This window comes from Perca fluviatilis, chromosome 1 (genome assembly GCF_010015445.1).
Source record: "Perca fluviatilis chromosome 1, GENO_Pfluv_1.0, whole genome shotgun sequence".
In the NCBI taxonomy this organism is placed as follows: domain Eukaryota; kingdom Metazoa; phylum Chordata; class Actinopteri; order Perciformes; family Percidae; genus Perca; species Perca fluviatilis.
In genome coordinates this window covers 2,558,876-2,584,265 of record NC_053112.1, presented here as the reverse complement: position 1 = coordinate 2,584,265, position 25,390 = coordinate 2,558,876, and the positions used below count along the sequence as shown (strand labels likewise).

Genomic DNA, 25,390 nt, shown 5'->3' with positions numbered 1-25,390 from the left:
AAAAAAAGGGTGGGACTTTAGGCTTTTATTGTGAAAAGACAGAATTCAAAACAAAACGTGACAAAACAATGGCATTTACACAATTTAATGATCATAATGAGAAGTCCCGCGCCTTCCTGTGTCCACCGTTGGACTTTATTTCAGTTTCCGGTAGTGAACAGGGAGAGACTAATAAAGTTTAGATCCTGTTTGAATTGAGCCATGAATTACACGTATGATATTTAAGTTTAGAAATGATTTTACAAGTGAAGAAAGTCTCAGTTTGTGGCAGGTTTGTCATAGTTCCATAGACTGGGTAAACCCAGCCCAATCTGATTTGATTTCTTCCTGCAGATCGGTCTGGAAACCTGTACGTTTATCTATCCTGCTTCTTTTCACAATTTTGAGGAAACCAATCACTAACTGGCTTATCTACCGGTCGCGCTATTGGCGGGTTTAACATGATGATGATAGAGAAGCGACCAAGCAGCTTCTTGTTTACATTCAACAAGCCACCGAAGTGCAGCAACGCGTTGATGCCGCTGTCGCTGCTACATCACCTGGATTGTTGGTCTGATTGGTTGAAGGACTATCCAATTGCGTAGAGTCATTTGAACTATGCCCGTTGATCACGCCTCTTATGCAGTAGAAAATACAGAGCAGACTCCCCAGACCAATGCTCAATCTTAAAATATTGAGCTTGGTGTGGTGATAGCAAGACTAGTAGTTCCACTTAGTTTACTGTGAAACCAGTTCAGTGAACTACATCGCTCGTCATGCACAAATACGTCACCTCGCTGGCTGCTCCACTAGCCAACTACCAAACAGACTACTGAGGCTCAGGAGGTAGAGCGGGTCAACATTACGTACATGATTTTTGGATTCATAATTATGGATTTATTGTACAAAGATACTGTTGTTCCAGGCTGGATTGGAAGGCCTACAATGACACAGGAAACCTCTTTGGAAAGGTGCAGATGTTATCTTTGATGCTAATCAATTACAACGATGATAGCCTGAAGTGTTACAGAGATTTAGGACATTACACAAATATGGATTTATTGTGCAAAGACACTGTTGTTCATAAATAGTAATAAATAGTGGTTTTCAATCAGCTGATCAATTTCTCTGACAGGAGGAGACTCTTCCTACAGAGAACACAGAGACATTGAGGAACCAGCCCCAAACCCAAACCCAGGGTAAAGAGGCTCAGTGAATGTGGTGTTGAAAGTGTGGAGGTGGATCAGTGAGTCAGAGGAGACTGTGTAGAAGGACAGAGAGCCAGCAGGACAGTCCACATACACTGCTACTCTGTTAGAGGAGGAGGAGAGAGGGAGGCCTGTTCTTGTGTCATTGTGACAGACAGAGTAACGACCTTCAGAGCAGCTCAGTCTCCAGGACTGATCGTCCCATCCAAACACACTTTCATCACTGACTCCTCTCCTGATTCCTCTGTAACTCACTGCTACATGAACCTCTCTTCTCCTCTCGACCTCCCAGTAACAGCGACCAGTCAGTCCTTCTCTACACAGCAGCTGAGGACAGTCAAACCTCGCTGGATTATCATCATATGGCTGCTGATCCTCTCTCACAAATGTCACTGTCCTGTTGTCGTCAGACAGTTTGAGTTTTCTGCTCACTGTGTTTGTGTCAAATGTGAGTTCACAGGAATCTGACGGAGAGAAGAAGACAACACAGCAGCAGTTATTAACCTATCAGCACATTGATGATGAGATCAGATGTTTGAATGAGTGATGTCACAGTTTCATGAATGAAATGTAAAACACACTTACACTTCCTCAGACCTGGTTTCAACCATCGGACTCCAGCAGGCTCCACCCTGAAAGGAGGAGCGAGTCAGAGCAGCATGGAAACATGGACATTACACACAGCTTTGTTCTAATCAAATGTAGGTGATTTGACTCATTCTATATGTATGTTCATTCATACATAACAAAACTCAAAGATGTCTGTCTCCAGCTTTGACACAAAAATATTTCCAGCGCCTCTCTCAGACTGACTGACTGTGGCTACAGCAGTCCTCTTCATACCTGAGAGTGTCCAGTCTCCAGTTTGGATCCTCCAGTCCAGCAGACAGCAGCTTCACTCCTGAGTCTCCCGGATGATTATAGCTCAGGTCAAGCTCTCTCATATGGGAGGGGTTGGAGCTCAGCGCTGAGACCAGAGAAGAACAGCCTTCCTCTGTGATCAGACAGCCTGACAGACTGCAAACACACAAAACAACACACAGGAACCATCTGTGAACATGGGGAGCCGTGTTGTTTGTTGTTCAGGAAAATTTTGGTCCAGATACAGATTTAGAATATATCTTTAAAATCAGCTGTGGCATTTAATTATTCAACAACAAATGCAAAATGATGAAAAATCTTCAATAATAATAATAATAATTCGGTGATCCTTCCTTTTACAGTCCCCTAATTACCAAGTATTTACCTGGTATAGTGTTACGTGCTGTATAGTTTTATGTCTGTGTTGGTTGTGTTTACTTTTTGTGTGTAATCCTATTCCAGCCCGGTCTCATGGCAGTTCGTGATATGGTCACGCTATTGAATCTATTGAGTCGTGGACAGGACACGATAATGATTTTTTTTCCTGTGGTGATTATGAATTTTAAAGCAATGTATTTCAATGGGAAGCATATTTCATGATCACAGAACAATGACGGTAGCGAGTAGTATTGTACTGCTCAGCTGCCATCAGGGAGAGGCATTAAGTTGCCACACCAATCACCCTTTCATAATTTCTAAGTTTAATCAAATAAAGCTTATATAGCCATGAACAATAACTTTATAAAACAAAGTAATTATTTAGAAAGTAGGAGTAGAAGTACTATCTAAATTCATTCTATCTAAAGTGTATTGCTCTTTTCAACCTCAACAAAGGCAGCGTTTGCCTCTCTGTTCTTACCTTTCACAATAAAAACCCTAGACATACAGTATGCTAGACTATGTTCCGAACAGGATTAAATTCACTATTTTTTTGTATTTCACTAAAAAGGAAACTCAATAAATAGCTTACAGTAGCTGAGCTTTTTTTCTGCTTCGTGGGGAGACTAACCCCCGTCACTCCACTCAGCAGCCGGGGAAACAAGACATGGTAAACCTCCGGTGGTTTTGAGCATTTATTTGTGCTCAAACTACAGACTCTAGCTGCTGTACAATCACTCGATATCTTTACGGCTAAACTCCTCTGCTCCGATCGCTCTCTTGTCCGTCACTTTCTCTCTCTCTTCAGCAGTTGTCCCACCTACATAGTAGATGTGCTGGCACGAATATCCCAAACTTTTATTGAAAACAATTCGCATCCATGCAGAAAAATAAATATAGCAAAATATTTGCAAATGATTATTTAGAATTTTCACGTCGCTTATTTGTGTAACGGCCTTGAGGTTTTATCTCGTACTTCAGCTGTAGTTTCTATATAATTACCTCCTTATTACCAGTGGTAGTTACCTAATAATATAATATTATTCCTATGTAAATACCAGGTAAATACTTGGTAATTAGGTGACAGTAAAAGGAAGGATACCAATAATTCTAGGCCTAGAAACCACTGCCGGAGTTTAGTTAAATTAGTAACTTAGTATTAGCAGACATAATGCTACATGTTAGGTGTATTCACTGATGTAAATCAGATTTTCAATGGTCATCAGTTGAATGGCTTAATTATTCCTGACCTGAGAGTCTCCAGTTTACAATGTGGACTCTTTACTCCAACAAAGATCAGCTTCACTCCTGAATCCTGTAGGTCGTTGTTACTCAGGTCTAGCTCTCTCAGACTAGAGGACTCTAAGCGGAAAACTGACGACAGAGCTTCACAGCTTCTCTCTGACAGGTTACAGTTACTCAGTCTGAAGTGCCAACAATGACCAGAAAAGAAAAACATAATGTAATCAAATTAGTATATCTACAAAGCCATTAATTATAAACTATGTTATAGGCAGCAATATAATTGAGTTAACAAGATTGCAAAATTATTTTCTCAGTTGTTGATATTGGAGACAAACCTACTGAATAAGTCTATGACCTAGATCAAGCTGGATCTCTGCAGATATCAGATTAACACGTGACTCTTATTCCTCAAGATAAATAAACCTATTCAAACAATGCAGGCAATGCAGGCAAAACAGAGAGAACCTGACCTGAGACTCTCCAGATTACAGTGAGGACTCTTTAGTCCAGCAGACAGCTGCTCTACTCCTGAATCCTTCAGGTCGTTGTTACTCAGGTCCAGCTCTTTCAGACTAGAGGACTCAGAGTTGAGAACTGATGACAGAGCTTCACAGCTTCTTTCTGACAGGTTACAGTGAATCAGTCTGAAGAGACGAATGGAAGGAAATTTGTTATTTATTTTCCACTCCTGTTGAAAGATAGTAGAGTATTAAATGATGAATAAATCCCACTTACAGAGCTTTGTTGGAGGCTTTGACCACTGGCAGCAGCATCAGAAGAGCCTCCTCTGAAGCAGAGTATTTCTTCAGGTCAAACACATCCAGATCTTTCTCTGATGACAGTAAGATGAAGACCAGAGCTGACCACTGAGCAGGAGACAGTTTATATCTGAAGAGACTTCCTGAACTCAGGTACTGTTGGATCTGCTCCACTAGAGAACGATCATTCAGTTCATTCAGACAGTGGAACAGATTGATGCTTCTCTCTGCAGACAGATCATCACTGATCTTCTCCTTGATGTACTCAACTGTTTCCTGATTGGTCTGTGAGCTACTTCCTGTCTGTGTCAGCAGACCTCGTAGGAGAGTCTGATTGGCCTCCAGAGAAAGACCCAGGAGGAAGCGGAGGAACAAGTCCAGGTGTCCATTTGGACTCTGTAAGGCCTTGTCCACAGCACTCTGGTATAACTGTGTTGATGTTTGTTCTTCTGACAGCAGGTTGACTCCAGAGTTGGTGAATGTCAGGTGGACATGAAGAGCAGCCAGAAACTCCTGAACACTCAGATGGACGAAGCAGAACACCTTGTCCTGGTACAGTCCTCTCTCCTCTTTAAAGATCTGTGTGAACACTCCTGAGCACACTGAGGCTACTGTGATATCGATACCACACTCTGTCAGGTCTGATTCATAGAAAATCAGGTTGCCTTTCTGCAGCTGCTCAAAAGCGAGTTTTCCCAGAGACTCGATCATCTCCCTGCTCTCTGGACTCCAGGTTGGATCTGTCTCAGCTCCTCCATCATACTTGATGTTCTTCACTTTGGACTGAACCACCAGGAAGTGGATGTACATCTCAGTCAGGGTCTTGGGCAGCTCTCCTTTCTCTCTGGTCTTCAACACATCCTCCAGAACTGTAGCAGTGATCCAGCAGAAGACCGGGATGTGGCACATGATGTGGAGGCTTCGTGATGTCTTGATGTGGGAGATGATTCTGCTGGCCTGCTTCTCATCTCTGAATCTCTTCCTGAAGTACTCCTCCTTCTGGGCATCAGTGAACCCTCTGATCTCTGTCATCATGTCAACACACTCAGGAGGGATCTGATTGGCTGCTGCAGGTCGTGTGGTTATCCAGATGCGAGCAGAGGGAAGCAGATTCCCCCTGATGAGGTTTGTCAGCAGCACACCCACTGAGGTGGACTCTGTAACATCAGTCAGGATCTCAGAGTTGAGGAAGTCCAGAGGAAGTCGACACTCATCCAGACCGTCAAAGATGAACACAATCGGGAACTCTTTAAACCTGCAGATTCCTGCTTCTTTGGTTTCACTAAAGAAGTAATCAACAAGTTCCACCAAGCTGTACTTTTTCTCTTTCAGCACATTCAGCTCTCTGAAAGTGAACTGAAATGTGAACTGGATGTCCTGGTTGGCTTTGTCTTCCGCCCAGTCCAGAGTGAACTTCTGTGTTAAGACTGTTTTCCCGATGCCAGCCACTCCCTTAGTCATCACTGTTCTGATTGGTTCTTCTCGTCCAGGTGAGGCTTTAAATATCTCTTCTTGTCTGATTGTTGTTACTGGTCTGTGTTGTTTCCTGGATGCTGTTTCAATCTGTCTGACCTCATGTTCATCATTGACCCCTGCAGTCCCTTCCTCTGTGATGTAGATCTCTGTGAACATCTGATTCAGAAGGGTTGGGTTTCCTGCTTTAGCAATCCCCTCAAATACACACTGGAACTTCTTCTTCTGGTTAGACTTGAGTTTATTCTGATAAACTCCAGAATTACTTCCTAAATGAAAACACAAAAAATGGAAGAATGAAGGGAAGGATGAAGCAACTTGCACTGTTCAGGAAAGGGCAGGTCAAACAAATGGGATCCAAGGCCAGGACGAAAAATCATAGTGCCAATGTTGCTGAAGCAGAGATGGAAGACAGGAGGGAGGAGGGAGAAAGGGATGTCGTTGACCCCAAGAACAAAAGGGAGGAAAGGAAATCAATGACCTGGTAACAAGTGCCACAAGCAATGCAGGAGGGCAGAAGAGTCTAAAAATGAGGGTCCTCTGGGATGAGATCAGAGAAAGTCATGCCAACCTGCCAACCTGCCCGAAGACTGCATCGGGTGACGAGGGAAAAAGGAAAGCGAAGGAGAGAGCTAACTTCTTCAAGAATCTGTTTCCCTATGCACGTGGGATCCTCAAGGAGAAAGCCGCTGGAACACCAGAAGCCTTTCAAGAAGAGCTAGAGGAACACCTTCACACTCAGTAGAGCGACCCTTCAAGGAACGAGCTCCTAGGCCCACCAGCCTACATGCCGAAGCCTCCAGAACCATCAGCCCTGTTTGATACATCACCACCCAAACTCAGTGAGGTCAGGCAGGTGATCCTGTGGGCAAGACCAGCCTCCGTACTAGGACCAAACGGAATAGGTAACACTTTACAATAAGGTACACAAAAAAATAGGTAGTTAATGATTAGTTACTGTTTTTGAAAGGGTAGTCACCCTTTTTCAGAAGGGTAACGAATGGTTAGTTACCCTTTTTCAAAAGGGTAGTTACCCTTTTTCAGAAGGGTAGTTCTGAAAAAGGGTAACTACCCTTCTGACAGTCCCTGTTTACTGCCCTGCCACCGGGAGATGTTATGGGCTAAAGGGCGAACCTATCTCTATCTATGAGCGGTGGCCCTCAGCTGATGACCCTGCAGCTAACCAAAGTGGACACCGGTAGAGGTGCAGCTGGCCTAGTGCCATGCAAAAAGAACAACTACCTGTACAAATTAAAAATAGATCAATGAATAACTTATGCAGTAAATATTTCAACATTGAATTCCCCTATTGACTGCATATACTCATATTTCCATCCATTTCTTGAGACATTAGTAAAACATTCCATTTATCCAGGAAGTTAAATATTTAGAGAAATCCTCTTACTGCTCTGCAGAAGGTCAGCCAGCCCGTCCTGCTTCATTCTCCTCAGGAAGTGCAGTGTGATCATCATAAATGCCTCTCTGCTGCTCCTCCTCTGCTCTTTATCCTCACCGTCCAACACCTCCTCATCCTCCCTCTGACTCTCTGAGTATTCTGGGTAATCTAGACTCAGAAGCTTCTGGATCTTTTTCAGCTCATTCTTCACAAAAGTGACAATGTTCTCATCCAGCAGCTGGAACAGAAGATTATATGAATGACATAATCACACTTAAATCATGGAAGCAAACATCAGATCCATGTTGGACAGACTGACAACATGGAGATGATTGTGAACAGAACAGATGTAAAAGTAGTTGTTGTACATGTACAAACCATAAATATGGAGTCCAGGTGTGTTTGAGGCTGCTGGGCAGACTGACCACTGGGAACCTCTGAACTCTCCTGGTTCACTCTGTGGAGGAATCAGGCAGAATTAGCTCACATTATGTCTGTCTGCACCCCTATGAACACCCCTATAATATTTTATATAAAATATGTATAAACGACTGCAGCATGAGGAAACAACAACTCACAGCTAACACAAGCTAAATGGATACTCATGAACCCCCAACTAAGTAGACCCTATCCCCAAGGAACAAGAGGAAATCTTAGATTTATAATCCGTGATTATGCAACAATCAGAGTTTGCCCATCCAGTTTACATGTGGTTGGGGTAACGGGACTGTTGCAATGTGCCATCCGGTCCTTGTATAATGAAATTGAGAGAAGCGTCCATGAATTGCATCTCTGCTCTTTGCAGATGATCTGGTTCTCTTGGCTTCATCAGACAGTAACCTCCAGCACGCACTGAGGCGGTCTGGAGCCGAGTGTAAAGCGGTCGGGATGAGAGTCAACACCTGGTTCTCCGGCAGAAAACAGTGGATTACTTCCTCTGGGTTGGGAGTGAGTAATTGTACTAATCAAAAGAGTTCAAGTATCTTAGGATCTTGTTCACATGTACAGGGGAAACGGAGCGTGAGATGGACAGGCGATTTTGTGCGTCATCAGCAGAGATGCAGAATTCTGTACCAGACTGTTGTGGGTCAGAGGGAGCTGAGCTGAAGGCTAAGTTTTTTAATTTACCAGTCAATCTATGTTTCAACCCTCATCTGTGGTCATGAGCTTTCGGTAGTGTCTTCACTCTGGGCTCAGTCTTAGAGATAGGGTGAGGAGCCAAAATCGAATTAGGTTAGCCGTAACTCCAAGTGAACATATTTGTGCCAAAATTTTAAATATGAAAATTCTTGTTCCTGAGATATTGCATTCATCAGACAGAAGAACAATCCAAAAACATAATACATGCCTATGACCAGCACGGAGACATAGAAATGTCTATACTAGACTACAACATGATGAAAACAGCAGGGAATAAATATTGGACCAAAGCAGGTCCAATATTAAATTGAGGTCTACAGTTGAATACTGGTTTTACATGGTCGCGTTCAGATGTGAGAATATACATTAAAGTATGTGAAGAAAATGGTGCTGAAAATAAACATATAGGTTTAAAGAAACCTTTCTTGATAAATACCAGTCCAAACATTAATAAGTAATAATATAATATTAACAATTTACCTCTGTGCACCAGAGGATTGTTGTACTTTAAAATCAATGAGGAAGTCATGTGACTGGTCACTATTCATGGACACACAGCTGGGTCCAGGTTCAGGTTCAGATTCATCAGAGTCCAGTCCCAGTTGGATCATGTTTGACACAGAGGAAGAACACCAGAGAGGGAAATCCACTTTTTAATGTTCAGAAACAGAAGCTGTGAAGAAACTAGAAGCTATCAAGCAGAAATTAAAGCCTGAAGATCTTAACTGAATGATTTCTGCTCATCCTGCTCTGTCATTCTTTCTGGGAGAACAGGAACATTGTAAAGACTCCAGGACTAATGTCATCTTTCTGTCCTCTAACGGAGACAAGACTCCAGGACTAATGTCATCTCTCTGTCCTCTAATGGAGAGAAGACTCCATTATAAGAATCTATTTCACCTTTCCATCCTGAGACATGTTGGACAACACCTGAGCGTTATTAACGTTTTAGTGTGGAATAAGATGAGCTGCTCTTTAAGGAGGAGTCTCAAATGTTTTATAATATAGCTGACGTTAGAAAGTAACTGATGCTGACTTACTCTGCTGTTGGTGAAGCTTCTTTAAAAATCAGCGGTGGCTCCATAGACCGGTCACTCTTAATGGACACACAGCTGGGTTCAAGTTCAGATTCAGATCCAGATCCAGGTCTGTGCTGCTTCTCCGGGCTTCAACACAACACAGACAGAAGTTTTTAGTATTAATAATATTGGTAAAGTGATCTGAGTGCTGGACAGTTGGTGATTATCGTCTCACATCTACCAGAGTTTGGGGTTAGGGTTAGGTTTGTGTTACAAGTTATAATACGTTAGGGTTAGAGTTAGGGATTGTGGTCTCACCTCTGAGCTTTGGTCTGGCTGTCCTGTTCCTCACACTGAGCAGTTTTTCTGTCTTCACACTGATCCATGCTGCTGAACTCATCATTTCATCTGAAGAGGAAACACATCATCATTTATCCTGCTGCTCCTCCACTCATTGGCTCTGCTTGTCTCTTTTACATCAGTCAGAGGAAGCTGCTGTAGTTCTGCTATCAGTCCACTAGATGGAGCCACCAACACAAACACATTGACACACTTCCCCGCCACTTAACAACATTTGAGTTACACATAAAACTGTGCTCAGCACACGGTCAGAGCTGCAGCAGAGACACAGATCACTGAGCTGATCAACGATCATTCAGCACACTCCCCCAAAGCATTATGGGAACTGTAGTTTCCATACAGCATTCTCCCTCAAACAGAAGTGAGTCAAATAATAATAACAGGAGTTACAGAACTGTTTTAATGTTGTACGCTTTTATATTCTAGAAAACACTGACTCTCCTCTTTACATTTATATTCATACTATATCTGTGTTGAAAACCTGCAGAGATAAAGACAACAAATTCACTAATGGGCCTTTAAAGCCTCTGGTCTGAGGGGATATGTAGGACATGAATACATATGCTAGTTGAGAAAGTAGTGAGTTACTGAGAGAGTTGTCCTTTACTGTTGTGTCAGCATTTTTATACTCCAGTGTTTCCTGCCCAGGGACTACAGATGAAAACGAGCTCATAGCTAACTCTGGTACTGCTAAGAAGTGGTGCATTGTCCCTGTCAAATAAATTTAAAAAAATAAAATAATGAGTCAGTCCTCTGACTGATGTGGAGACACTTCCTCTTCCACACATAACTGCAACAATAACAGAAGCATGTAGGTCCCTGTATTTTATTCTGAAAGGTTCCAGAGGAAACAGTAGAGCTCTGTTGTGTCTGACTTCATGGTGGTGAGAGATGGCGGTTTGTTTCCTGATAGCTGCAGAAAGGAAATAACTAGAGGCCATCCTGTGACGGGATCACACCGGCCAAATCAGACCAGGGGCTTAAAGTGGAGTCCTTCCTTACTTCCTCCCCTCCTACTTCCTCCCCTCCTACTTCCTCTCCCCTTGCTCAGACTACACCATCTATGAACTCAGCCTCCATTTTGATCGCAACTATGCAGCTGTAACGGTTCCTGACTGCAGCTTGCACCGTTGTGACAGACGGACATAGAATCACCTGGCAAAGCATTTAAAACCTCCTCTGGTAGTTCTGCTACAACAACATGTAGATTTATCGTCAACACAAGAGTCCTCAGCACTTTCTCAGGAAATAAGAAATGAAGAACAAACATTATATTTTACTCCACAGAGCCAGAAACAAATCCTGAAGAGACGAAAGACAAACATGTTGCAGAAGTATAAAACAAAGCAACTTACAGTTTCCTCAAATGTCAAAAATGTCGAGGAAGAACCACTCATGCGAGTTGTTTCCTGGTTAGTCACATCCCCACCTGTAAGGAAGCAGATTTTCACAATAAGAGCTTTGTTTCTTCTCTCTGTGTGACTGTGGTTGTTGTCGTCAGTGTGTGGTTTTTCTTTTGTCCCATGAATGCAACATGAGGGACTTTCCACACACTGAGTTCCAACATGTTTTAAATGTCAAATTGTATTGCTAAACAGATCAAACCAGTGACGCACTGGAAAAATACTACACGGTATAAAAATACTCTGTTTAACATCCTGCACTGTTACTAAAAGTACTTCATGTAGTAGCAGTGAGAGAGCTGATTTAACTCCTTTATCTGTTATAAAGCATCATGTTTTACTGCTGATCAGATGAGATAAACTGTGGTTCTGCAGAGTAACATGCTGTCAGATAAACAGAGGACAATGACAAGTGACACAGTGTAAAGTTAATATGTTACTACAATATGTTAAAGTTTTCTATGAGAAGCCGTCTAGGCCATAATTAAATACTTCACTTGCACTTGGCTGTCCTCTCTCTCTCCCTCTCTCTCTCCTCAGGACCCTCCGTCCCTCTCGGCGTCTGATTGGCTGTCCTCTCTCTCTCCTCAGGACCCTCCGTCCCTCTCGGCGTCTGATTGGCTGTCTTCTCTCTCTCCTCAGGACCCTCCATCCCTCTCGGCATCTGATTGGGCGGTGACGGTGGGCCGAGGAGTTCGCTCGCCAGAAAACACGGCGGGGACGTTGAGGGTTGAACTGTTTCGGTTCCTGTTTGGACAGGAAGTACGGGGGCGGGACATTTAAAGAGTGAACTAAAGAGACGGCTGTCTGTTAGCATGCTAATGGTTAGCTGCTGCTGAACTGACAGGTGAGGGGTGGACAAAATATCAGAAACACTTGAAACTGGAACATTATGACATCATGAAGGGATTTCTTCTTCTGATGATCATCAATCACCACGACAGGCTGTTTTATTATTTATATTTCATAAATTACAATTTTAGATTAGATTAAACTTTGTCATTTAGCAGAGGTACAGAGCCAATGAAATGCAGCTGACATCCAACCAGAAGTGCAAAAGAAGCATTAAATACTAAAGTGCAGTTTGAGTAGAGTATTCTGTGCAGTTATGAAGATGATATACATTATGTACAACAGTGTATAGTTAGATAAATACAGGTTTTCCAGATTACATGTCTACAGGGACAGATAAGGAGTTAAAGGGTTATACAGAGTATAGACATTATATATATATATATATATATACACATACATACTGTATATATGTATGTATATATATACACATACTGTATATATGTATGTATATATATATATATATATATAATATATATATATATACACACACACACATTTCTTTTTCATAATAAATCACTGAAGACAATTCACTTCATCTTTATTATTAAGATATTAATAACACGTCTAACAGAGATAATAATTAAGATTAAGACAGATCACAGAAAAACAAACACTGAAAAAGTGGGAATTTTTCAGAAAGGTAAAGAGGTAACAATTATTCAGCAAAACAGAAGAAAAACATGTCTTTTGGTATATTTTATGAATCAAAACTAGAGAAACTTAAAAACAAGAACTGAAGAGATATTCTCTGAAGACAAGAAAAACAAACCGTTTACTTCTTTGTCTTTATTAAACAGATTATTATTAAGGCATCAGGTGTGAAGCAAAATAGTAAACAGAACAGTCTGTTCATTGTGGATATAAACAGGTGTGTGTGTGTATATATATGTATGTGTGTGTGTGTATATATATATATATATATATATATATATATATATATATATATATATATATATATATATATATATATATATTTTTTTTTTTTTTATATAAATAAACAGTGGGTTAGTCAGCTGAATAAACAGATAATTTAATAATAAAGTTGTAAGAATATATTAATATAAATATCTTTATAGGAGAAGTTAAACTCAGGGGTTAAAGTGGTGGAAAAACAGATGATTCTCACATTTAACTCTTATTTTATTTATTTTGGTCAAAATGTGTCAAAATTTGTAAAAGCGTCATAAGAATGTCTGTGAAGTCTCTAAACTCAGCAGGTAGAGAAAGCTCCCTCAGGTCCTCTGGTTATTTCCAGGAGATGATGTGAAACGGAGGTTATGATAAAGATGCTTCTACACATTACATCGCGTAAACATACACAACTTTCTAAAGCCACGTGGCGTGTTATCTGTCCGCGTGTATGTCTACACTGTATACAGCGGCGGCAGTCTGCAACGTCGCAGCGTAGACATACACGCCACTTTCTAAAGCCACGTGGCGTGTTGTCATGAGGCTACGGTTGGGTTTAGGAAAAGAAGAACGGGGAAAGGAAACATCACACGGGGGAAACGACCCCCAGTCTCCTGGCTGAAAGTCCTGATTTTCAGCTTTTCATACTAGTCGCTACGTCAATTCACACGTAATCGCCAATGGAGGCCAAACAGCGTTGATAAACACACTAAAAAGAGAGTATGCGTCTTGATAACACGCCAATAACGGCGTACGAATTGGCGTGTCATACATAAGCCACTTCATGACATGAGTCTGAAAACAAAGAGAACCAACCGGACAGAACATCTTTTAATAACTGAGTCTTTTAATAACTGAATATTCTGCAGAACCTCCTTCTCTACCATTCATTATTCATTCTGTTTCTCATTCATAGTCTGACTCCAAGGCTTCTATTTCTGTTCTGCTTGATTTATTGTTTGATGTAATAACGCTGTTCCAGCCCACTTTAACCCCGGTATATAACGGAACATTTAGTAATAAAACATCGCTCTCCTTCATGATTAATAATAAACATGTAAACAATCTTCAGTCAGCACCCGGACTATATCTCAGCTCTGATCCGGTTCTGGTTCCTCACAGCATGGACACGTTCAGCCACTGCAGGAGAAATGATGGGTTATTATATTAAACTAAAACCAAAAAAAGCAATGAAAACTGTTTTTAGTAAACTTGAGATAAATAATAAGCCACAGCAGAGAATCTCCTCATGTTAAATCATCTCTCGTCTCTGTCTGTGTAACCCCAAAATCATCCCGCCGTCTGCGTGGCGCTCCTGCTTCGCCGTGGTTTGGTTCTGTCGTCCGCCGTGCGTCACACGCCGGGAACGCCACAGGAGATTCTTCCATTTAGCCCAGTTCTGAATGACACGGATCACAGATATACGATCGGGAGTCTGCACAGGGAGTTTATTTTGAAAAGTGACCGGATGTTCGGGCTTCTACACTTCCTGCCCGCCTGTTGAACGCCCACGGCTCAGCCAGAAATAAACCTGGTATAATGACGGAGAGACGCTTCTGCGAGACATCCATACGAACCAAATGCACCTCTACAAACCACACAAGAACATTCACTCGTCCTATTGGTCAGATGTTTTGTCGCTTTCTTAGACTTTTTTTTTTACTGGTTTTTTTTTTGCTACTTTTACGATGTTTTTGTCGCTTCTTTCTAAGTTCTTGTAACTTATTTTTGTCGTTTTCTTAACATTCTTGTGACTTTGTTCGACATTTGTTTCGCTTTTTCCGAGGTTTTTGCTGCTCTTGTCACTTTCTTCCATGCGTTTGTCGCTTATTGGTCAGATGTGTGTCGAGTGTCCAGAACGCAGCGCAGACACACCGGGTGGAATTACGGGGGAACAACTTGAAATTCACATGAATCTCTACAGATCTCTGTCTGATCTGCAGCTCGGTCCTGATGATCTGCTATCAACGCTTCCTCACAGAGAACAGGTTTCATACCTCCATCATGCTGAGCTCCACGCTTCCTGACTTATCTTTGTCCAGCGTGTAGAACGTGTCTGTGGAGAGGAAACATCATCATCAACATCATCATCATCATCATCATCATCATCATCATCATCATCATCATCATCATCATGATAAAGAGGAGTCAGTCACAGCAGGAAGTTCAGTGAACAAGGAGCGATAAAAACGTTGAAAAAAGTAACAAAAACGTGGGGGAAAAACCGAAACAATTAAACGAAAACAACAAAAACCTTTGAAACAGCGAAAAATCAATCAAAAACTTTACAAAAAGCTGTCAAAGTTTTCAAAAGATATTGTCTAAATTGTCGACAATAGAAACTACGGAACGTGCAGATGTGTAACCAGAGCTTACCCTGTTATCTGAGTTTAGAAACCGGGGAAGGTGTCTGAGTGTGAATATAATCTGGTATTGAAACTGTGTGTGTGTCTGAGTGTAGCCTGGGAAAACCCTGACCAATTTGCTCTGCAAGTCTGTCTGGCCAAGAGCCCATTCGAGCCCATTTCCAATTTCTCCAAATCAAGGCACCAATCACAACCGTTGAGGAGGGCTTCTCGGTTACAGCTGAGAAGGGTCTGGGGTCAACCAGGCTACTCTGAGTGTGACTATAATCTGGTATTTAAACTGTGTGTGAGTGTGAGTGTGAGGACTGTGTGGACTCACTGAACATGGTCTCCAGGCGAACCAGACAGCCCACAAAGTTGTCGAAGTCGATGGTGAGATCTGGTTCGCTGTACCGAGCCACCAGGATCTGATGCAGCGCGTTGTTCAGACTGAAACCTGAAACACAGAGACGACAGTTTCTCTCTCGGGGGAGGCTCAGTGTGTGTGTGTGTGTGTGCGTGCGTCTGTGTGTGTGAGGTGAAGTTGTTTTACCAGCTTCCTCCACAGCCATCCTCATCTCTGTGGAGCTCATCGTCCCTGAATTATCCACGTCCTTCTGACGGTAAACACTCTGCCACACAGAGACACAGTCAGAGACAGTCAGAGACAGAGTTAGAGACACAGTCGCAGTCAGAGACACAAACACAGTCAGAGACACAGACACAGAGACAGAGACAGAGACAGAGTCCGAGACAGTCAGAGACAGAGAGACAGTCACAGAGACACAAAGACAGAGTCAGAGACACAGAGACAGTCAGAGACAGAGAGACAGAGTTAGAGACACAGTCGCAGTCAGAGACACAAACACAGTCAGAGACAGACACAGAGACAGAGTCTGAGACAGTCAGACACAGAGACACAGACAGAGACACAGAGACAGTCAGAGACAGAGACCAGAGACAGTCAGAGACACAAGAGTCTCCCCCTGCAGGAATTCAGGTATAATGCAGGTTTAAGGAGTCTCCCCCTGCTGGACGTCAGATAGAATACAGGTTTAAGGAGTCTCCAACAGGAAGTTGTTGCTTACTTCAGAGAACACGATGTTGAGGAACTTTAAGAGAAACAGAAACCAGGTTCTGGATCTGAGACTCACCAGGTAGCTCTCGATTTTGGTCCACAGCACTTTAAACTCCAGCAGACCCAGTTTACCGCTGCCGTCTTTCTGCACACACGTTCAGGGACTTCACACTCAGATTATTTACCCATCAGCCACTGGGGCAGCTGTCTCTGGTTTATCACCTGAACTACAGTTAGTTCTCCGTTAATCATCTGATCTATAAACACGTCAGATTATTTCAATGATTAAACATTTGCGGCGAAGGATACGTCCAACATGTTGACCATGTTGCGACATGTTGTGATGCTGAAGCCGCTGGTCTTAATGTCAGAACCTGCAGACACACACACACACACACACACACACACACACACACACACACACACACACACACACACACACACACACACACACACACACACACACACACACACACAGGGATACACTGTTCACACCTGCAGACACACACACACACACACAGATACACTGTTCACACCTGCAGACACACACACACAGGGAAAGACTGTTCACACCTGCAGACAGACACACACACACACACACACACACACACACGGATACACTGTTCACACCTGCAGACACACACACACACACACTGTTCACACCTGCAGACACACACACACACACGGAAAGACTGTTCACACCTGCAGACACACACACCTGCCGACACACACACACACACACACACACACACACACACACACACACACACACACACACACACACACACACACACACACACACACACACACACACACACACGTCTTTAGTTTCTCACGTTTGGTCACCACTCTGTTGAGGATCTTCTGCAGCTCGTAGGAGGAAATCTCACAGTCCTGCAGCACAGAGACGCTTTCAGTCACTTCAACATCACATATTAGCATCTAGAGATATCTCTATATACACACACAGTATCTTAATATATTTATAGATGTGTAATGTACAATAGATGAGCAGCTCACCCCTCCAGCCAGCTGTCCAAACAGTTTTCTGAACCGATCGTCCACATCGTCTTCATCGATCTCAATCTGAAACAAATCAACAAACATTCCTCCACTGATTTATTTTAGGAAAGAGATACAATGTGGCAATATTCCCCGTGGTAACACTGTATGGATATCTATCTTTTATTCTATAAACTGCACATGAGGATTTAACTTTGGGTACCAGAATAATACAATCAGTTGCTCTTTCAGTCCACTAGATGGTGCAGTTTGATAAAATCTAATATAACAAAGATATTATATTTGGTAATGTTTCGCATAATATCTTATATCCTAAGCCTAATAGTTTGTTTGTTTATATATATATATATATATATATAAATAAAAGTTGTGTTAATGAGTGAAATCTGACCGTCTCCACTCTGCTCTCGACAGGGTCGTCCATCTCTCTGCAGGAACAAACACAATCAGCTTTAAAACATTATATCCAGTTTTTATAAAAGTACATGTATAGGCTAAAAGATGATTTCATAAACAGTGCCTGTGATCATTGGGCTTTGAGATTTTCTGGTTTATCGGTTGGAACATCCCCCCCCCCCCAGATCTGGGCCTCTCCCTGCACGCCGTGGTCTGCAGCCCGGTTGGAATCTGACTTACTGAAAGTCGGCCTGTTTCTCGGAGAAGACGCGGACGCAGAAGTCTCCGTTCTTGTGCGGTTCGAAGGTAGACGGGACGATCAGGTATTCTCCGGGCGGCAGACAGAAGCGGCTGCACACCTCCCTCAGGTTGATGAACGTCTCGGAGCGAGCGGCTGAGGCGTGACGCAGGAAGTAGTTCTTATTCAGGTGGACGTTCCTCTGATCGCGGAACTGAGATAGAGAGACACGAGGTGAGACTGGAGACTGAATGTGTCGCAGATTAAAAAAAAATGAAAATGTTGAGCAACAAACTGTGAGCAGCAGGAAGATCTCCGTACCTCATCAGGAACCTGCAACAGAAGAAAGAACGAACAAGAGTTAACAAAGAGCTCTTTACCTCCGCCGAGGAGATCCTCTTTCAGTTCGCTCAGGAAATAGCCACAAAAACACGATGAAAAAAAGATGACAAAAACATTTTTAAAAAGCACCAAGGAGCTTGTGTTTCAAGTTCCTTCCTGAGACTATTTAGCAGACACACCCATCTCCCATCCAGGAATGCTGTGTGGACTAGCCAGTCCTCCACAGAGCTGTAGAAGAAGGTCTGGACATGAGAGACTACTCCCCCCGTAGACGGTGATCCTGACCGTGTGCCCGTGTCTCACCTGGTAGATGGCGAAGCCGACCGTGTGCATGTCCTCCCCCAGCTTCCGGGCGCGGCGCCGGTTCTTCTGGATCAGACCGACCAGGAAACTGCAGCCGACCTCGCCATCGGCCGGGTCGTCATCTTCCTCCTCCAGATGGATCACAAACTGAGGGTTGGTCCAGAACGTGTCTGCAGCGTTCAGAAACTAAACGTCAGACTCTCTCTCACTCACTTTAGAAAACAATTGGAACGCAAACCTGCATAGAAAAACTACCTTTGGACAAACTGTTCTTTCTATCAGAAGAGGTCATGTCTGGAACAGCATCCCAATGAACATTAGAGAATGTCCAACTTACTGCACATTTAAAAAGCACTTCTAACAATTTCTTAAAAGTTCCCAGTTATATCATCATTTTGACTAATTTTACTGATGTAATGTAATCTGTCTGAATGTGTGCTAATGTGTTTCTTGTTTGATATTGTATATTGTCATATTCTTTTGTTTTGCATTATCTTTTATGTTGTTGTTTTCCTGCCTCGGGACTACAGGTGAAAATTAGCATTTATGCTATAACCTGGCTCATTTACAGTCTGTACAGAAATGTTAGATTGTTCATTAATGTGCACTGTCCCGAAAATAAATAAATAAATAAATAAATAAATAAATAAATAAATAAAATAAATTAAAAGAAACATTTCAGTTTCTGCATTCTGGTGAATTTTTTTCTGCAACAATTTACAGTGCAAATATCTTTATTCATGTAAAGGAAATTATAATTTTTTTTTGGGAGGTTGGCCAGTTTTGATTATTGGGGGCGTTGGAACCCCCCACCCCCCTGGCGACAGCAATAACATAACTGTTGTCACAGAGAAAAGAACTGTGAAGTGTCTGAAAGTGTTCTTTCATTGTACAGCGGAGCTCACTATATACAGTATCTAGTAGGGAGGGAGGAATGAACGAGTGAATGGTTCCAGACACAGCCAGCCAATAGGAAGCGAGGAACACACGCCTTGTCCTCACCATTGTCAATGACATCAATCACCCTCTGTCTGTCTGTCTGTCTCTCTGATGTTTCTGTCTGTCTGTCTCTGTGTGTCGGTCTGTCTCTCTGATGTGTCTGTCTGTCTGTCTGTCTGTCTGTCTGTTGATTCTGTCTGTGTCTGTCTCTCTGCCTGTCTGTCTGTCTCTCTGTCCGTCTGTCTGCCTGCCTGCCTGCCTGCCCACCGCTGCCTGCCTGATGTCTGACCTGGGTAGTTCCTGCAGCCTCCGGCGGTGGATCCGCGCCTCCAGCTCCCGTCGAACTTGGACAACGCCCACTTGGAGACGGCGTCGTCGCTCAGGGCGTCGGGCGTCAGGTTGCAGATCTCCAGACGGTCGTAATGTCGCAGGAAGTCGGTGAAAGACATCCTGCAAGGCAGAGCAGAGGGTTGACCACACACACACACACACACACACACACACACACACACACACGGTAACTAGGCCATTTTCAAGTATATCTTCCCCCACTGGTGAAGAGTAGGTACTTGTAGGGTAATTTTACATGAACTTGGTAAAAGTTCATGAAAGTAAAAGCACTTCTAATTAAGACGAATATCTGGAGACAGGAAGTTTAGTTTTACCAGAATTCTCCGTCCTCGGAGCGATGACTCAGACGCTCGCGGTCCTCGGAGCTGATCTGACGCCACTGCATCGAGCTGTCAAACAGGAAACAGTTTCACAATAAGAGCACGAAGTATCTGTCCACAGCACTTTTATTTAACAAGATGTCCAACACAGAGCAAATATAAATCAACAATATCTGCTTACTTCTGATGGGGGATAAGCATTCTCTATGTTTTAGAACTACAGTTCCCGGAAGGCTTTGGTGGATGTACATAGGAAATATGTCTCACCTCCCCCTCCCCTCCCCACCGGAAGAACGTCAAAAAAAAGCTTCAAAAACTTAAGAAAAAGAGACTTAAACGTAGGAAAAAGTGACAATAAGTCTAAAAAAAAGAGAAAAGCGCCCCCCCAGCCCCTCTGTTCGGGGCTACCTACTTGTCGCTCCAGGCTCCGGTCCACTCCACCTGTCCCCAGGGGTTCCTGATCCGGATCAGCTTCTTTGTTTCTCCCTGGTGCTCCACCTGCAGCCAATCGCACGCAGAGTTACACCTGACTGGCCGGCCAGCAGCCCTATCACTTGACTGAAGTCACGCCCCTCTGCAGGTGTTTCTGCTGCTTTTAAACACAAACGACTTTCAGCAAATGACAAATAACACTCCAGGACTTAGGGCTAAGACTCATGGGAAATGTGGTTTAATGCCGTCAGAACACAGGTCTTTACGATCATGTTGAATGGGGGGAGGGGGGGTTGTGCGTTTAGGCTGCGGCAGCGTTTGCTGCGGGGGGCGGGGAGCACTCAAACAAACACACCCTTTGTTTGGTCTGAACGCAGCTTCCCTGACTCATGGGAATGGGGTTTAATGCTGTGATGAGGTAGTCTGACCCATCCAGATGTTGGGTCTGGGAACTCACCATTGGCATCAGAGGGGCGGGATAAACAGTTGTCTTTCAAATTCCCTCTGCACGCAATAGGATAGCGCTCCAACCAACCAAAGCAACGCTAGTTGATAGATTAATTATGTTAAGCCCCGCCCACCGACTCTATACACGATGTGATTGGCCTGACCAGAATTTGGTTTTTCCAGCTCGCAAGCCAACGGAGAGTTGCTGGACGACCCTGGCTGCAAATTACATTTGCTGCCGCTAGGGTGCGTCTAGATTTCTAGACTAATGGTAGATCCTGTTCCAGGTGTTAGGACAGACAGGTGAGTGCAGGGGGGGGCAGGCTCTCACCTGAGCTGTGCCGGTCACAGAGTAGGCATGGCCTTTCACCAGCTTCTGAGAAGTGACGGCCTCCGACTCAGACGAGCTCGTGATCTGGAAAACATTTCAATTAACTTTTATACAAACGTTGAACCTCCTCATCTATCTATCTATCTATCTATCTATCTATCTATCTATCTATACACACACACTTCAATTTAAACAGAAACTTCCAAAAAAAAAATTCAAAAACTCATCACAGCTAAACCAGGTAATTCTGCTAGAAAACTGTATGTTTATTTACCTGTTGTACCCCTGGTTACCCCTTTCCCCCCCATTGGCTCCTTGTACCCCTGATTTACACAGTGTTTTCCCACTGTTTCCCTGGATGTACCCCAGTATTACCCCTCTGTGTACCCCTGTTGTACCCCAGTGTTTCCCCTCTGTTGTATCAGAGCTCACGTCTATGGAGCAGCCCATCAGTGAGCCGCGGCTCTGAGCTTTCTGGATGATGTGGAACAGCTGAGCATCGGGTCGTTTCAGCTCGTGGACCTCGGCGATTCCTCCGGTGAAATCCTCGAAACCCTCAGTGGTGGATCCTCCAGACAGAGCCTCGTAACAGCCATTCAACCTGCAGAGACGTCACAGAGAGATAACACACAACCTGTAAGTGTGTGTGTGTGTCTGCTTGTGTGTGTGTGTGTGTGTGTGTGTGTGTGTGTGTGTGTGTGTGTGTGTGTGTGTGTGTGTGTGTGTGTGTGTGTGTGTGTGTGTGTGTGTGTGTGTCTGCGTGTGTGTGATTGCGTGTGTGTGTATGTGTGAGACTCATCCTGCTGGAGAAACAAATGTAAAGAATTCAGCGACGTGCTGAAACCCAACCCTGAACACACCTGACACAGCGTCCATTATCACCTGAACGCCTCCACTGATCAGCTGATCAGGTTACCGGTTGTAGTACAGATCCTGTTACAGGGACATATACTACATATAGTACTTTGATACTGAAGAAAAGTTCAAAACAAGTTCTGCTGCCTATCACAAAAGGTTGTAGTATTTTAGAAAAAACTTGGAATATTTTGAGAATAAAATGGTTGAAATATAAAGCTTAAAATGATAACTAAACAGTCAACACACTTAGCTAAAAGTAATAAATAAATCAGTAATAGATTAATGGATTACTATTTGCAGCTCTACTCTTGGGTTAGTGATCAGAAGGTTGTGGGGTTGAATCCCTGGCTGGTCGTACTTGGCCTAAGGGTTAGGGGTAGTGAACAGGAGGTTGTGGGTTTGAATCCCTGGCTGGTCTTACTTGGCCTAAGGGTTAGGGGTAGTGAACAGGAGGTTGTGGGGTTGAATCCCTGGCTGGTCTTACTTGGCCTAAGGGTTAGGGGTAGTGAACAGGAGGTTGTGGGTTTGAATCCCTGGCTGGTCTTACTTGGCCTAAGGGTTAGGGGTAGTGAACAGGAGGTTGTGGGTTTGAATCCCTGGCTGGTCTTACTTGGCCTAAGGGTTAGGGGTAGTGAACAGGAGGTTGTGGGTTTGAATCCCTGGCTGGTCTTACTTGGCCTAAGGGTTAGGGGTAATGAACAGGAGGTTGTGGGTTTGAATCCCTGGCTGGTCTTACTTGGCCTAAGGGTTAGGGGTAGTGAACAGGAGGTTGTGGGTTTGAATCCCTGGCTGGTCTTACTTGGCGTAGGCTTTCTCCAGCAGAGCGCTCCAGAACTCCCTCCCCTCGGCCGAGTGGACGAACAGCAACTCTCCATCTTTAACCGGCAGACGGTCGTCAATCACCACGTCCACCCACTCCCCAAACTGCCAGAACTACGGACAGACAGGCAGACAGACAGGGAGACAGGGAGACAGGCAGACAGACACATAGACAGACAGACAGACAGACATAAAGACACACAGAGAGACAGACATGAGGTTAATTTTCTTTTTTCAGGATTATCTGATTCTAATTCTGCTTATCTCCCGTTTTCAGTTCTTAAATCTAACTCGAACAGGCACTTTCTGTCTGTCTGTCTGTCTGTCTGTCTGTCTGTCTGTCTACCTGGAAGTGGAAGATGCCGGCGTACTCTCCTTTTCTGAAGCTCTGTCCATGAGGGACGACTCGAGCCAGAACCTCCTGGTTCAGGGTCAGAGAGGCAATGGCGGCGAGCAGCCAGCAGTCACCTGGAGAAGCAGACAGACAGACAGACAGACAGACAGACAGACAGACAGACAGACAGAATGGTTAGATATAAACTGGATGATTTTTTTTCCTGTGCATCTATCATGTTTTTCAGAAATGATGTTCAGGTTTTAGGCATTCTGTTATAAAATATCTCATATAGCTGCTGTAGATGGAAATGAACCCCGCCCCCCCGGTCTGGGCTCGACCAATGAGCTGTCTGCTCTGATCTTGAGCAGTGATTGGCCGGCCTGTCTCGGGTGTTTCCCTCAGTTACTGTCGTCATGTCAACACCGGGAGTGAGCCGCCAGCTCCTCGCTGTTAATGGGTTAATGTTTCTGCTGAATGGAGTCTGGTGGGTTTGGCAGGTGGGACATGTTGGTTTAAAGATTCAGTCTGAGACTTCATGTCGTGTTCTCACCCAGAGCTCCCTGGCAGATGTCGGTCCTGGAGGCTCCGGAGACGATGAACTGGGGGTCAGAGGTCAACTCCTGCACAGGAAACACAACAGAGATCCGGTTACACCTTCAGCTGCACGTCTGGGGTTTCTGAAAAATACATACATTAATTTACATAGAGCTGCAAAGATGAAGGGATTAGTCTTCAACTATTAACTTAATTTCCAACTGTTCTGATAATCCATATACCAGTTTGATAAAACTGAAACTTGTGTGATGTCAGCTTGTTAAATGTGAATATTTTCTAGTTTCTTCTCTCCTCTGGGACAGGACACCGAATCCTCCTTTCTTCATCGCTGGGTGTTAGTAGCAAACAGACTGAGATACAGATCAGATAAACATCCTCTAATCCACAATATATAATCTACAATTTCATCTATAATCTGATGTTTTCAGATGTCTGACAGATTCTTCACACCTGCAGCAGAACACGCTGAGCTGCTTCTTCTTCTCAACTAAACAAATCTCAAACCAAACTCCATTCAGAGAATCCTGCTTTTTAATTCCTCCTCACTCATTCCCAAAATCCTGGGGCCTCATCAACCGTACATAACACATGCACGGATGTGTGCGTGCATGCCTAATGCGTAAGAACATTGCCACGCAGAAGCATTTGGAAAAGTTATAGAGAGATAAAGTGTTTTTGTTACTAAAATATTATCAGCCAATCATTGGGGCGAGTTAGATTTAGGATTATTAAACTCAATGAAGTGAATTATTTCAACAGTTTGGTGGATTTTATGTGCAAAGAAAAGAAGTCTGAACAAATGTCAACAAGTTGCCGTCATCTTTAAATCGCATCTCTCCTACGTATCGTCTGTTGTCGCTCTGTACCAAAGTCCATTAAAATAATGAGTGTTTTTAATAGTCCCACCGACCGTCGGTCTCTGCCAGGAAACCCCGCGGATCTTGTAGGAGCCCGCGCCCAGCTCTTTGAAGCCCAGAGAAGAGGTCTCCGCCGGGAACGCGTCGTCCTTAAAGAGGCTTCCGGACTCGAGGAAGCGCCGCCGCAGAGCCTCGTAGTCCTGGTTCAGGTACTTCACCGCCTGGCTGCACGAGCCGATTCCCCGATCCTTCTCCCGGCGGCGCTGCAGGGTGGCGGCGATGCCCGACATGATGCAGCTGTGTCCGGAGTCTGGAGAAAAGAGTCTGGAGTCTGGAGCGGAGAGCCTGGAGGGTGTTTGGTTTCTGGAAAGTTTTGGGAGAGTCTGCAGGAAAAGAGGTGGGGCTGCAGGTGTGTGATGTGCCAGAAAGGGAGTG

At 43.8% G+C, this 25,390-nt stretch overlaps 2 protein-coding genes across 5 annotated transcripts; both read right to left on the bottom strand.

Moving 5' to 3' along the window:
• Positions 1-3: 3 nt before the first annotated feature.
• LOC120566159 (NLR family CARD domain-containing protein 3-like) lies at positions 4-11,286 on the bottom strand. Of its 2 annotated transcripts, XM_039812445.1 has the most exons (12): positions 11,173-11,286; positions 9,776-9,865; positions 9,479-9,604; positions 8,919-8,996; positions 7,677-7,755; positions 7,308-7,536; positions 4,407-6,171; positions 4,142-4,315; positions 3,677-3,850; positions 2,031-2,204; positions 1,773-1,819; positions 4-1,651 (listed from the first exon to the last, which is right to left on the bottom strand). In XM_039812445.1, exons 2-12 carry the CDS (start codon positions 9,841-9,843, stop codon positions 1,128-1,130), a joined length of 3,438 nt encoding a protein of 1,145 aa, XP_039668379.1. In that variant the 5' UTR covers positions 9,844-9,865; positions 11,173-11,286; the 3' UTR covers positions 4-1,127. The 2 variants fall into 2 exon arrangements, with proteins under 2 accessions (XP_039668379.1, XP_039668388.1); XM_039812454.1 differs by lacking the exon at positions 3,677-3,850.
• Positions 11,287-13,811: 2,525 nt separating this feature from the next.
• LOC120566146 (calpain-2 catalytic subunit-like) lies at positions 13,812-25,390 on the bottom strand. 3 transcript variants are annotated; one of them, XM_039812425.1, is made up of 21 exons: positions 25,009-25,390; positions 24,094-24,163; positions 23,553-23,674; positions 23,187-23,320; positions 21,962-22,130; positions 21,530-21,613; positions 20,732-20,817; positions 20,314-20,388; positions 19,938-20,098; positions 18,710-18,879; positions 18,386-18,397; positions 18,067-18,278; positions 17,822-17,858; positions 17,428-17,493; positions 17,244-17,301; positions 16,717-16,781; positions 16,484-16,552; positions 15,883-15,961; positions 15,670-15,786; positions 14,982-15,040; positions 13,812-14,124 (listed from the first exon to the last, which is right to left on the bottom strand). In XM_039812425.1, exons 1-21 carry the CDS (start codon positions 25,243-25,245, stop codon positions 14,101-14,103), a joined length of 2,106 nt encoding a protein of 701 aa, XP_039668359.1. In that variant the 5' UTR covers positions 25,246-25,390; the 3' UTR covers positions 13,812-14,100. The 3 variants fall into 3 exon arrangements, 1 of the variants encoding a protein (XP_039668359.1); XR_005640344.1 differs by lacking the exons at positions 13,812-14,124; positions 14,982-15,040; positions 15,670-15,786; positions 16,717-16,781 and having other exon boundaries at positions 15,908-15,961; positions 16,484-16,664; XR_005640345.1 differs by lacking the exons at positions 13,812-14,124; positions 14,982-15,040; positions 15,670-15,786; positions 16,717-16,781 and having other exon boundaries at positions 15,908-15,961; positions 16,484-16,634; positions 25,009-25,389.

Excerpts from the sequence above, each read along its gene's own strand:
- LOC120566159 (XM_039812445.1), bottom strand. The coding sequence starts at position 9,843 with ATGGATCAGTGTGAAGACAGAAAAACTGCTCAGTGTGAGGAACAGGAC. Across the intron at positions 8,997-9,478 it reads GAAGCTTCACCAACAGCAGA|CTGTGTGTCCATGAATAGTG; the intron begins GTAAGTCAGCAT and ends ACCTGGACCCAG. Across the intron at positions 3,851-4,141 it reads TGTAATCTGGAGAGTCTCAG|ACTGAGTAACTGTAACCTGT; the intron begins GTCAGGTTCTCT and ends TTGGCACTTCAG.
- LOC120566146 (XM_039812425.1), bottom strand. The coding sequence starts at position 25,245 with ATGTCGGGCATCGCCGCCACCCTGCAGCGCCGCCGGGAGAAGGATCGG. Across the intron at positions 22,131-23,186 it reads CTGGAGAAAGCCTACGCCAA|GTTGAATGGCTGTTACGAGG; the intron begins GTAAGACCAGCC and ends ACGTCTCTGCAG. Across the intron at positions 14,125-14,981 it reads TGGAGCTCAGCATGATGGAG|TGGCTGAACGTGTCCATGCT; the intron begins GTATGAAACCTG and ends TTTCTCCTGCAG.